Raw genomic sequence first — 13,919 nt, 5'->3', positions numbered from 1 at the left:
CCACCCCTCAACCTTATCTTAAGGCCATAAGACCATTAAGATAGAGGAGCTGAACTAGGCTATTTGGCCCATCGAGTCATCCCTTCCAGTGTTCTTCTCCAATCAATTCCAGACAAATCACCTCTCATTCCTCTGTAATTCTCTTTACTCCACTGTAATACCAACACATCTGGCTATAGCTTCTCCTTCTCAAATTTCAGGGTGAATTCCATCATATTATGATCATTTCCCTGAAGGTTCTTTTACCTTAAGGTCTCTAATCAATTCTGGCTCACTGCACAACACCCAATTCAGAATAGCTGATCCCCTAGTGGGCTCAACCATGAACTGCTTTAAAAAAAAACCCTCTCATAGGCACTCTAGACATTCCTCCTTCTGGAGTCCAGCAGTAGACCAATTTTCCCCAATTTACCTGCATACTGAAGCCCCCCATGACTGTTGTAACATTACCCTTACGGTACACCTTTTCTATCTCTTGTAGTAAGGATGTGACCTACAAATTACTACTGTTTCAGGGGCTGTATACAATGCTTATCAGGATATTTTTAAGGGTTCCTTAGCTCTATCCACAATGATTCAACACCTACCAACTTCTTTAATGATTTGACTCTCTCCCCCCACCCCCCCCCACCCCATGGTTGACCCTACCAGGAGTTAAACTTCAGACAGCATCGCTCTCAGGATCCAGAGAACTCCTAAGTCTCCCCACAAGGACAAAGTGATGATCCTTGAAGTATTATGAGACATCTCTGCTGCAGTTGTAAACTACCATGGGAGTCTCTGGGGCAACTCTGACCTCCCTGGCTCAACTTGCTGAGCAATGGAATTATAGCAACCCTTTGAAATCAATGGAATAAATATAATCCACAGAATTTAAAATAACGTTGAAATGAATTAATGTATTGTTAATGTTTTTATGTTTAGGTCTCTGATAATGCCCAAAAGTATGCTTGAGGAAACACTATGTCAGTACACACAAAATAATCTGCAGATGCTGTTGTCAAAGGAACACTCACAATGCGCTGGAGGAACTCAGCAGGTCAGTCAGCATCAGTTGAAAAGATTAGTCGGCGTTTCGAGCCGAAACCCTTCGTCAGGACTGAAGGAAGAACTTTGAGGAGGCTTTGAAGAATGCTGGTAGTTGAAAAAAACAGTAATTTGAAAGACAAAGGAGTGGGGGAAGGGAAGCAGGGAGATGATTGGCAGGAGGACAATGCGCAGTAGTAGAAGGAGGCAGAACTATGAGGGAGGTGATGTGAAATAGGGATAGAGGAAGGGAGGGGGAGAGATTTACTGGAAGTTGGAGAATTCTATGTTCATGCCAAGGGGCTGGAGACTACCTAGACGGTATATGAGGTGTTGCTCCTCCAACCTGAGTTTAGCCTCATCATGGCAGTAGAGGAGGCCATGTATGGACATGTCCGCCACAACAGACAGGATCTCCTGGTAGCCACCCACTTCAACTCTGCTTCCCATTCCCATTCAGATATGTCCATACATGGCCTCCTCTACTGCCATGATGAGGCTAAACTCAGGTTGGAGGAGCAACACCTCATATACCGTCTAGGTAGTCACCAGCCCCTTGGTATGAACACAGAATTCTCCAACTTCCGGTAATTCCCTCCTCCTCCCTTCCTCTATCCCTATTTCACATCATCTCCCTCATAGTTCCGCCTCCTTCTGCTACTGCGCATTGTTCTCCTGCCAATCACCTCCCTGCTTCCCCTCCCCCACCCCTTTGTCTTTCAAATTACTGTTTTTTTCAACTACCAGCATTCTTCAAAGCCTCCCCAAAGTTCTTCCTTCAGTCCTGACGAAGGGTTTCGGCCGGAAACATCGACTAATCTTTTCAACTGATGCTGATTGACCTGCTGAGTTCCTCCAGCGCATTGTGAGTGTACTATTTCCGTACATGTGTCAATAATAATCCAATTCCAATTCTACCACATTCATTGCAACTGGCAAATTATCTTCCAGAACACTAATGATATCCACCTTGAAGTGTATTAATTCCAGCTAAAAATGAATGATGTACAATCAGGTGGAAGCTGATAAACATGGTTAGTAAAAAAAAATCTTAATGTGCTAAATGGCGTTGGCTTCTCAGTTTAGACTGCAGGACGATGTACTCTGTGCTAACTGACTAACTGGGATGGCTCGGTAGTACAGTAGTTAGCAAATGGCCTTACAGGGCCAGTGATCACTGATTGGGCTTCCATTCCCGCCACTGTCTATAAGAAGTTTGTATGTTCTCCTTGTGACTTCATGGGTTTCCTCCCACATTCCAAAGATGTGCAGGTTAGAGTTTGTGAATTGTGAGCATTCTATGTTAATGCTGGAATTGTGGCAACACTTGTGGGCTGGCCTCCAGCACATCCTCAGACTAGGTTGGTCATCATCATAAAAGCAACACTTTTCACTGTATGTTTTGATATTTCAATGCACTTGTGACAAATAAAACTAATCTTTTCTCTACACCGGAGAGAAGAATAATAACCCATCTTCACAATGGAAATAATTCTATTTACTAAAGGAAGTCCATATACTCCCTGCATTACCTCCACTAGGATGCTGCTTGCTTTGTTTCCTCCAAGCAACTGGTGAAGATGGTGGTGAGTGATGAGGAGAGACAACTGGGGAAACCGAATCCTGCCGGAGAGAAAGTTCAGGTCTTAGTAGTCAATTTTCAAGGAAATAAAATTCAATGGATCAATCAATGCTGCCACTTCAGCTCACCACTTAGTTAATGTGACAAAAAACAATAGGCCTTTTGCAGTTTTTGTAACGTGCTGTGCTGCTGCCACAGAACAATTTTCACGCTATGTCAGTGATATTTTATTTTTCTTATTTACAGATTTAGCACGGTAACAGTGAGATGGTGCTACCCAATTAAACCCATACTAACCTGCATGTCCTTTGAGTGTGGGAGGAAACCCACATGGTCACAAGAGCATACAAACTCCTTATAAATAGTGACAGGTCGCTGGTGCTTTAATAGCTCTTCCTAACCACCATACTATTGTGTTGCCCATAATAAACAGTTGTAAGAAAAAGTTTGTGAACACTTTGCAATTACCTGGTTTTCTGCATTAATTACTCATAAAATGTGGTCTGATCTTCATCTGAGTCACAATACTAGACAAACATAATCTACTTAAACTTCCTTAAGCAACAATAACCCCTAAACATTTCCTGTAACTACCAATCAGACATGCACAATGGCAAGGAGGAATTTTAGACCATTCCTCCATACAGAACTGTTTCAGTTTATCAATATTTCTGGAATACCTTGCATTAACAATCCTCTTCAAGTCATGGCACAGCATCTCAATTGGGTTAAGGTATGGACTCTGACTTGGCCATTCCAAACCACAAATTTTCTCTTTAAACCACCCCGTTGTTGATATACTCTGTGTTTTGAAACATTGTCTAGTTGCAGTATCCAGCTTCTATTAAACTTTAGGTGACAAACCACTACCCTGACATTATCCTCTAAAATGTTTTGATACAATTTTGAATTCATCATTCCCTCAACGACTGCAAGCTGTTCAGGCACTGAGGCAACAAGGGGGAACGGGGGGAACATGAGAGGCCTGCATCGGGCATTTTCATGTCTTACAAGGCGCAGACTGGAAGTCTGTGTGGGGTGCCACTCCTCGCACAGACACTAGAGCAATGTGTGATTAAGTGCTTTGTTCAAGGACACAAACAAGCTGCCACAGCTGAGGCTCGAACTAGCAACCTTGAGATCACTAGACGAACCCCTTAACCACTTGGCCACATGCAACAAAGCAGCCTCAGACCATGATGTTCCTTCCACCATGCTTCAGTTGGGATGAGGTTTTGGTGTTGGCGTGCAGTGCCCTTCTTCCTCCAAACATAGCGATGTGCATTTCTACCAACTTTTGTCTCAGCTGTCCACAGAACATTGTCCCAGAAGCATTGTGGAACAGTCAGGTGGTCTTTTGCAAACTTGAGACGTGCAGCAATGGTTCTATTTTGGAGAGCAGCGGCTTCCTTCCATGAACACCATTCTTGCTCAGTGTTTTTCTTATAGTAGACACATGAACAGAGACTTTAGCAAGTTCTAAAGATTTTTGCAGGTCTTTTGTAGCCTTTTCCAGCTTCATGCATCTCTACAATTCTTCTTCTACGGTCGTCTGAAAGTTGTTTTGATGGAGACATGGTGCACATAAACAGATCTTTCTTGAGAAGAGCAGGCTTAGTCAGTAACCTGACTTTTTTTTTTAAAAATGGGGCAGGGTACCTCTGCAACCCACACCTCCAATCTCATCTCATTGATTGAAACACTTGACTCCAAATAGCTTTTGTCAAAGGCATTACCCCAGAAGTCTACATACATTTTTGAACCTAGAGTGTGATTGTTTAAAATGGTGTAATGTTTGTGTGTTATTAGTTTAGGCAGATTGTGCATGCCTGTTATTGTGACTTAGATGAGGGTAAGATCACATTTTGTGAGTAATAAATGCAGAAAACCTGGTAATTGCAGAGGGTTCACAATTTGTTTCTTGCAAAAGTATCTGATTCTGCCAATGTCGGAACTGTAGACTCTTCCACGGATGGAATCAGGGGTGTCTGTCTGAGCAAATGAGTAGTCTGTAAAATTGTGTGCTCTTAATGCATGGACAAGGATCTCAGTGCAAACCCAACTATTCCTTCTCTCCTCATGAGTGATGAGCGGCCAGAAATTCCCAGTAGCAGTTGTAAGTATTGAGGATATCTTTGGAGGGTAGAAATGAGGGGGATGTTCTTCAGCCAGACGGTGGTGAACAGACATTCCACCCTGCAAAAACTCATTTCAGGGAGGTAGCACCATCAATCTACAGGAGACTTCCGGGAGGGGTGGGATGTCTGCAATAGAGTAGCACCTTAGCAGCTAGTTTAAATAACGTTAGCTATGCTGATGAACAAATGACACCTGTTAAACTCACCTCAACATGTCTTTTACATTTTAACCCACCATGGGCAATAGAAAAGTCACTGTTGCAAACAGTGCAGCCAGCAACACTGTCATTATTTTGACCCCTATTAGGCAGGGGTACACTTTAGGGTAGTCTGGGGTGAAGTACGTTTTATATTTTCTTTTTTTGGAACACTGCCACTCTGACTTTTTTTTGGAACTCTCTCACTCTCTCTTGCGTGCGCTGTCTCGCTCGTGGTCACTCTCACTCGCGCTCACTTTCTCGCTTGCACTCTCTCTCTCTCTCTCGCTTTCTCTCTCTCTCGTGGTCGCTCTCACTCGCTTTCTCGCTCTCTCGCACTTGCTTTCTCGCTCTCACTCTCTCGCGCTTGCTTTCTCGCTCACTCACTCTCTCGCGCTTGCTTTCTCGCTCTCACTCTCTCTCTCTCTCTCTCTCTCTCTCTCTCTCTCGCGGTCGCTCTCACTCGTGCTTGCTTTCTCGCTCTTGTGCTCACTCTCTCGCGCGCTCTCAAAAAAAAAAAAAATAAAAAAATAAATCAATTTCCAGGACATTGTATATAACTTGCGGGAGACTCCCGGACCTTCCGGGAGAGGTGGGATGTCTGGGTGAATCTGTGAAATTTACTGCCACCTATAGCTGTGAAGACCAAGTTCTTCGGTATATTTAAAGCAGAGGTTGATTGATTCATGATTATTATGTCAAAGGTTACAGCGAGAAGGCAGCAGAATGGGGTTGAGAGGAAATATAAATCAGCCATGATCAAATGGCCTAATTCTGCTCCTATGTCTTATGGTCATTTTGATTGTTCCCAAAACATTAAATAATTAAAGGAAAATGTCTTTTAATATTTAAAGTATATATTTGTAAATTACTTTTACAAATAGCAATACTTCATGCATTTTGATACTCTCATACTTAGGACGCAGGAAGAACCCAGAAATCACGAGTTCAAACTCCACAGCAAATCAACAGACTGAATTCATAGTTAAAGAGATAACTAAGTTTCCTGTTTTTGAGTACATTATCATAATGGAGATGGGGATGAGGGGAAAAGAGAAATTTGCACAAACTGAGGACAATGGATTGTTTCACCATACCTGTTGTTCTGTTGCCGGCACTCGCTGTGTTACCACATCATGAGGCACGCTGGTAGAAACCTTTTTGACTTGTGTTCGGCTGGGAGGGGGAGGAATGACACTGGTGTACGTGCCCTGGACCTGGTTATCAGATTCAGAATACATAGATGCACGCCTCAGCTCCTGCTTGTTCTCAGAAACAACAGATTTGGGTAATGGATCCTTCTCTGCTGGAGGAAAAAAAAGAAAGGTTAAGCAGATGATAATGCTAGGGTGAGAAAGGACATTTGCACTGTTGTAAGCCAAAGTAATTTATGATTATATTGCTGTAAAGATAATAAACTAGTTTAATGTTGGGTTTTAACCAAACGTCATTTTTCTTTTAAAGTGGTGACCAATCTGATCTTAGTTACAAATTCACTGTCCCATAGCAGCAACTTTGCACTTTGAATTGTGGTGCACTGACAAGGACAGCACAAGAACAACTTGCATGATTCCAAATTGTTTGGCATCTGCAACTTCTGGAGTCTAAGCCCCAAATTCACTTTATTTTTTGTTTTAAAACAAAATCAATCACCTGAATATATTTACAGATTCATCTTTTACTTTAAAAAGTTTAAGATTTGAGAAATGAAGCAGGGGAAATGACTTCTTCAAGCCCACCCTTACCCCATCCCACTCCAGTCTACTTTTTCCTAGGCAACTATTTCCAAGACGGATGCATTATCTTAAAAAAAAGAGAACCCAAGTATCTCAAAGAGAGCTGGAAATCCAGACCAGCTAGAAAAATGGCAGATGTATTTAATGCAGACAAGTGTGAGGCGTTGTACTTTTGGAGGACCAACAAACATAAGGCTTACACAATGAACAGCAGGGTACTGAGGAGTATGGTAGAAATGACTGCCTTGGGAATACAGATCCACAGTTCCTTGAAAGTGGTTGTAAAGAAAGCTTTTGGCACATTGGTCTTCATAAATCAAAATATTGAGTATAGGAGTTGGGATATAATGTTGAAGTTGTAAAAGGCCTAATTTGGAGTATCATGTAACATACAAAATGCTGGAGGAACTCAGCAGGTCAGGCAACATCTATGGAAAAGAGTAAAGTCAATGTTTCGAGTTGACGCGTCATGAAAACGGGGGAGAAAAAAGATGGAATCAGAATAGAAAGTGGGGGAGGGGTGGAAGAAACAAAAAGTGATAGGTGAAACGGGGTGGGGGGTGCAGGGGCAGGGGTGAAGTAAAGAGCTGGGAAGATGCATTGTAAAGACTACAAAATTGCTTTGGGGTTGCTTCCTGAACCCATGCAGAGCTCGCTAACTTTAATCTTTGCCTCTAATTTCTACTGTGCTCTCAAATTTACCTGGTCTATTTCCAACTCCTCCCTCCCTTTTCTCAATCTCTGTCTCCGGAGACATCTTAAATATTGATGTCTATTAGAAACACACTGACTCTCACAGCTATCTGGACTATACCTCTTCCCACGCTGTTCCTGTAAAAATGCCACGCCCTTCTCTCAATTCCTCCTCCTCCACTGCATCTGCTCTCAGGATGGGGCTTTTCATTCTAGAACTAAGGAGATGTCCTCCTTTTTCAAAGAAAGGGGCTTCCCTTCCTCCACCAGCAATGCTGCCCTCAATCACATCTCTTCCATTTCGCACACATCTGCCCTCATCCCATCCTCTTGCCACCCCACTGGGGATAGGGTTCCTCTTGTCCTCACCTACCACCCCACCTGCCTCGAGCACATAACTCTCCGTGACTTCTGCCATCTCCAACGACACCAAGCATATCTTTCCTTTCTCCCCCACTTTCTGCAGGGATTGCTCCATATGCGACTCCCTTGTCCACTTGCCCCTCCCCACTGATCTCCCTCCTGGCACTTATCCTTGCAAACGGAACAAGTGCTACACCTGCCCCTACACCTCTTCCCTCACTACCATTCAAAGCCCCAAACAGTGCTTCTACGTGATGCGACACTTCACCAGCGAGCCTACTGGGGTCATATACTGTGTCTGGTGCTCTTGGTATGGCATCCTGCATACTGGTGAGACCCAACGTAGTTTGGGAGATAGTTTCACCGAGCACCTAAGCTCCGTCTGCCAGAAAAAGTGGGATCGCCAGTGGCCACCCATTTTACTTCCACTTCGCATTCTGACGTGTCGGTCCATGGTTTCCTCTACTGTCACGATGAGGCCACAGTCAGGTTGGAGCAACACCTTATATTCTGTCTGGGTAGTCTTCAACCTGATGGCATGAAGAGCGATTTCTCAAACTTCCAGTAATGCCTTCACTCTTTCCTTCACCATTCCCCATTCCCCTCTCTCATCTTATCTCCTTACCTTCCCATCACCTCCCTTCTAGTGCTCCTTCCCCATTTCTTTCTTCAATGGCCTTCAGTCCTCTCCTATCAGATTTCACCTTCTCCAACTCTGTATCTCTTTCGCCAATCACCTTCCCATCTCATTGACGTCAACAAGCTCCATGTCGGTGCAGGAAGCAGCACCAATGCAGTCTTCCCAGCTCTTTACTTCACCGCAACCCCCCAATTTCACCTATCACCGCGTGTTTCTTCCTGCCCTCCCCTTACCTTTTTACTCTGGCTCATCTTTATGTCTCCAGTCCTGATGAAGAGTCTCGGCCCAAAACATCAACTGTACTCTTTTCCATGGATGCTGCCTGGCCTGCTGAATTCCTCCAGTATTTTGAGTCTGTTGCTTGGATTTTCAGCATCTACAGATTTTCTCTTGTTTGTGATTGGAGTATTGTGTACAGTTTTGGTCACCTACCTACAGGAATGACGTAAGTAAGATTGAAAGAGTGTAGAGAAAATTTGCAAGGATGCTGCTGGGACATAAATTATAGGGAAAGGTTAAGACTTCATTCCCAAGAGTGTAAGAGAATGAGGGGAGATTTAAATGAGGTATACACAATTATGAGTATAGAAAGGGTAAATGCAAACAGGCTTTTTCCACTGAGGTTGGGTGAAACTACAACCAGAGGTCAAAGGTAAAAGGCAAAATATTTGGGGGAACACTAGGGAAAATCTCTCCAGCAGTTTGAGAGTGTGCCCTTGGAAGAAGTGATTGCAGGTTCAATTTCAGCATTTAAGAGAAATTTGGACAGGTACATGGAAGGGAGGTGCATGGAAGATGGTCCAGGTGCAGGTCAATGGGACTACGCACATTAATAGCTTGCAATGGACTAGATGGGTGAAGAGTCTGTTTTTGTGCTGTGACTCTTAGGAATTTAAGTGGGGTATTATATATAGAATAGCACCGCTTAGTGAAAAATGCACCGTTCTCATTCAAAACAACTATTTTAAGAACAAATGAACACAATGTGAGGAGGCTATAAGACCCTTCAAACATACTTCATTGTAACAACTTTGGTTGATCTTTCTCCATTTTCCAGCACCATCCCCCTTCTCTAATGTCTGGAAACCTAGTAATCTACCTGAATTGTACTCAAACCTCCACAGCTCTCTAGGGTAGAGAATTCCAAAAACAAACATGTTTAATTTCAGTCCTAAAAGATCTAACCCCTTACTTTGAAGCTGTGGCTCCAGTTTTAGACCACCCAGACAGTTGAAATATCCTCTACCCAGTCAGCCTGGCAAGGCTTTTTAAAGAGTCATTTAGCACTTCAGCTCATCCAGTCTGAGCTGAATTGTTATTCAGCCTGGTCCCATAGTTCTCTATACTTCTCCCATCCATGTACTTGTCCAAGCTTTTCTTAAATGAAATTGAGCCCGCATCCACCACTTCCGCTGGCAGCTCAGTCCACATTCTCACCACCCTGAGTCAAATTCCCCCTTAGGTTCCCCTTAACCATTTCAGCTCTTACCCTTAACCTTTGGCCTCTAGTTCTGCTCTCACCTAACCTCAGTGAGAAAAAGCCTCTTTGTATTCACCCTATCTATACCCCTCATAACTTTATACATCTCCCTCAAATCACCCCTCAGCTGTACATTCTGGTGCAATCTGCCCTCAATTGTCTAAACACCAGAGCAGTGGTCCCCAACCACCAGGCCGCAAGGAAACGATATGAGTCAGCTGCACCTTTCCTCATTCCCTGTCACGCATTGTTGAACTTGAACACCCCACCCCATCAGCTGGTCCAAAAGAATATTGTCAATATTAAACTGGTCCACAGTGCAAAAACGGTTGGGGACCCCTACTCCAACCAGAGAATAGAGTTCAGTCTACTCAATCCATCCTCATAGCAAACTTGTCATAGTTGAAATTGGTACAGTGAACTCTTCCCTGCACTCCCTCTTTAGTAAGTAAACCTTGTCTCAAGTTTTCTTGTAATATGCTAGCCAAGAGCACAAACAAGAACCACTTGCAGCACTCCCAGAGAGGGCACCTTCCCTTATATCCTAGTTTGTTGTCCATCAGTTCTTAATATTCTGCTTAGACTCCCCTGGCCTGGCCTCTCTCATTGTTGTCCACTCACCCAGCGGTCCCCAACCACTGGGCCGCGGACCGGTACCGGGCCGCAAATCATGTGCTACCGGGCCGCGAGGAAACGATATGATTTGGCGATATGAGTAAGCCGCACCTTTCCTCATTCCCTGTCACGCCCACTGTTGAGCTTGAACGCACACATGTCAGCGCGGGAGGGAGGTCAACTCCTCGAGCTTGCAAATGACGGCGGGCTGAAAAGCATATTTGACATAACATCTCTGCTGGCATTCTGGATCAAAGTCAAGGCTAAATATCCTGAGATAGCCACGAAAGCACTGAAAACGTTGCTTCCATTTCCAACATATCTCTGCAATGAATGCAACAAAAACAAAATTGCGGAATAGACTAGACATAAGGAACCTCCTTTGAGTATCGCCGTCTCCTATCACCCCTCGATAGGACCATCTTGTTGCAGGAAAACAAGCCCAGGGCTCCCCCTGATTCAGCGATATTGGTGTGTTGCAGTGATTTTATATGTTCATACGGGGAAAATATGTGCTGTGTGTTTAATATCCAAACGTTACTTAAAATGTTATGATGCTATTGACTTATAAGTGACTTATATAACCATATAACAATTACAGCATGGAAACAGGCTATCGCTGCCCTTCTAGTCCGTGCCGAACGCTACTCTCACCTAGTCCCACCGACCTGCACTCAGCTCATAACCCTCCATTCCTTTCCTGTCCATATACCTACCCAATTTTTCTTTAAATGATAATATCGAACCTGCCTCTACCACTTATACTGGAAGTTCGTTCAACACTTGCTTCAAGCTCCCCTGATAATTGACTTATCCCTATATTCATGCAAGGAAAATATGTGCTGTGTGTTTAATATTAAATTCGTTAGATAAACCCTTTTAGAAACAAAATTGAGTGTATTAGCCACTTATCACCTATATTGCGTTCGTGATTAACACCCCTCCCCCCCAGAACAGAATCACCAAAAACAATTTGTAGGGAGAAAAAAGAAAATCGGTACGTGCACATACACGCATGCGCACTGGTGCCCGCGCAAGGCTTTATGGTCATTGTAGTCTTTCTCAGGGTAAACCCAACGTATTTAGCTGCTACTCTTGTTCGTTGGCAACCCTACCCAGATGATCCAGATGCCATGGCTGTTTGGGTATCGGAATTCATAAATCACTACCCAGAACATGCTTCAATTTTTATTTTACATCTGCAAATAATGTAGCTTCCTGTTACATAAAATTGTGATTACAGGTGGCTTCCTGAGGCCACAATCCCCACCCCTGTAACACACAAGTCATCTATATCTGGTAGAAAACGGGTGCTCTGCTCAGTGCTGTCACCTCCCAGTATTAAGTAACAAGTCAGTACAGTCGGCCCTCCTTATCCGCGAGTTCCACGTGTGCGAATTCAACCACCCGCAAATCGAGAAAACCCGGAAGTGCTCTTCCAGCACTTGTTGTTTGAGCTTGTACAGACTTTTTTTTCTTGACATTATTCCCTAAACAATGCAGTATAACAACTATTTCATATCATTTACATTGTATTAGGTATTATAAGTAATCTAGAGATGATTTAAAGTATACGGGAGGATGTGTGTAGGTTATCGTGGATCGGGATCAGAAAAAAACCAGAAGTTCTCTTACTTAGTAAGTCGGAACAGGTACATTCGGTATTATTTAGCATCACTTAGTCAAACATTTGTCTTAGTATATATTTTACCTTTTTATGCATATAAAACACTTAAGAAATGCATGTTTCAGCACCGGACTCGGGAACGGAAGTTCCCGCGTTCAATCCAGTGACAGACCACTGCCGAGCGCGCTCTCCATCTGTGTCGGGTTGATGTGGAGGATCAAAAACCCAAAACCCAATAATTAAACCACTGCGTTGCTTAGTAATAATTGTAGCTTTCATCGGGGCAAGGCCATTCTCACTTTATCCTTTAAATTGTTCCGATTGTTGACCGACTGTAGCCTAACGCTTTTCCAATGACCGACGGCGTTTCACCTCTTTCCAATTGCTTTATTATTTCCACTTTATTTTCAATCATGATCGTGATTATTTTCGTGAACAGAAACACTGCGGATTCAGAGCTCCGCTGCCGGGTCCCAATGTCCACCACACTGAGACAGGTTAAATAAGGTCCGGGGTTCTGCTGGATCCTAACGCCCACCGCATTTAGACAGGTTGAATAAGGGACTTGAGCATCCGCGTTTTTTGGTATCCACGAGGGGTCCCGGAACCAATCCCTCGCAGATAAGGAGGGCCGACTGTACTAACAGATCGGCCTGTGATCAATGAGTAGCAAGTGAAATTTGCTTTAGAGAATTTTTAACAGAAATTTGTGTAAATATATTCTGAACAAAACAATATTAAGTTGAAACATGTATACCAGCTGGAGTCTGAGAGCAAAAAACAAAGTTGAAAACAACTTTTCACATCAGGTACTCTGGTCCTCATCATCATAACACCCTTGCCTAAGTTACCAAGAGCAACACCTAATATCCACAAGAATGATTTTGGAAAACTATGGAATGCATAGAGATGCTGAACTACCAGATTGACTGGCTATGTAAAGCTTTTATCTTATACAGAAATTAATCTTCCCCTTTGTTATCTTGACCTCTGCTTTAATTCTCAGTGCTGGTTTGCACCAATCAGCATACATGACCTGTTATTCATTTGCTATATAACTATGCATTCATGATTAGCTGTTCAATGTGGTATGTGACTCTGACATCTATTAGAAGTCCAGTGTTGCTAAGAGTTCTTGCTGCATGACCTGCTTGACTCATCTGCAATGTCAAGTTCTGAGAAAGGGCATGAGTTGAAACACTGACTTTGCTCTGACTACAGATGTGAAAAATGGCAAACATTTTCAGCTTTCATTCACCATTTCTCATTTGTTGTATTTTGCTCTCACGGAGTCCATAAACTGCCCATTTATCTCTGTCTTCACTTGTCTGCCATCAAATAGAAAATCTTTTCCTTCACTCACCCAACTAACAATTTTTGAATGCTATGGTCTGCTTAAATTAACATCTCTGAGAAGTCAGAAAGCCTCAGATTTCCATTTGAAAAGCTTTTCCCAGTGAAACACTCATCCAGACCTTTACTTTGAATTAAACAAGTTACGCAATATTTCAGAATCAGTGTCACAGTCAGGAGTAGGTTTAATAATACTGGCATATGTCATGAATTTCATTAACTTTACAGAAGTACAATGATAAATAAATATTGAGAACAAAAAAATTAGATACATACATGTATATGTCTATAAAATAGTTAAGTTAAAATAAATAAAATAAAAAAATAAAAACTAGTGGGGTAGCGTTCATGGGTTCAACGTCCATTTAGAAATCAGATGGCAGAGGGGAAGAAACTACTCCTGAATTACTGAGTGTGTGCCTTCAGGGTTCTGTACTGCGATCCCGATGGCAACAGTGTGAAGAAAGCA

The 13,919-nt window shown here is 43.0% G+C and overlaps 1 protein-coding gene across 10 annotated transcripts in view; it reads right to left on the bottom strand.

Moving 5' to 3' along the window:
• The window catches only part of reps1 (RALBP1 associated Eps domain containing 1), a 111,439-nt gene that overhangs the window by 67,699 nt on the left and 29,821 nt on the right, over positions 1 to 13,919 (bottom strand). For 8 of the 10 annotated variants that reach the window (XM_072265793.1, XM_072265783.1, XM_072265785.1 and 5 more), the window contains exons 2-3: positions 6,041 to 6,246; positions 2,559 to 2,649 (exon numbers count right to left, since the gene is read on the bottom strand). In XM_072265793.1, the coding sequence (XP_072121894.1) occupies positions 2,559 to 2,649; positions 6,041 to 6,184 (235 nt within the window). In that variant the 5' untranslated portion in view covers positions 6,185 to 6,246. Of the gene's footprint in view, positions 1 to 2,558; positions 2,650 to 6,040; positions 6,250 to 10,581; positions 10,774 to 13,919 lie in introns of those variants that run through there. The other 2 variants (XM_072265786.1, XM_072265791.1) reach the window with 2 other exon arrangements.

The sequence above is a fragment of the Mobula birostris genome, chromosome 8, assembly GCF_030028105.1.
Source record: "Mobula birostris isolate sMobBir1 chromosome 8, sMobBir1.hap1, whole genome shotgun sequence".
NCBI classification, from domain to species: domain Eukaryota; kingdom Metazoa; phylum Chordata; class Chondrichthyes; order Myliobatiformes; family Myliobatidae; genus Mobula; species Mobula birostris.
The sequence above is the reverse complement of the archived record's forward strand: the minus strand, read 5'-3'. Positions and strand labels throughout refer to the sequence as shown.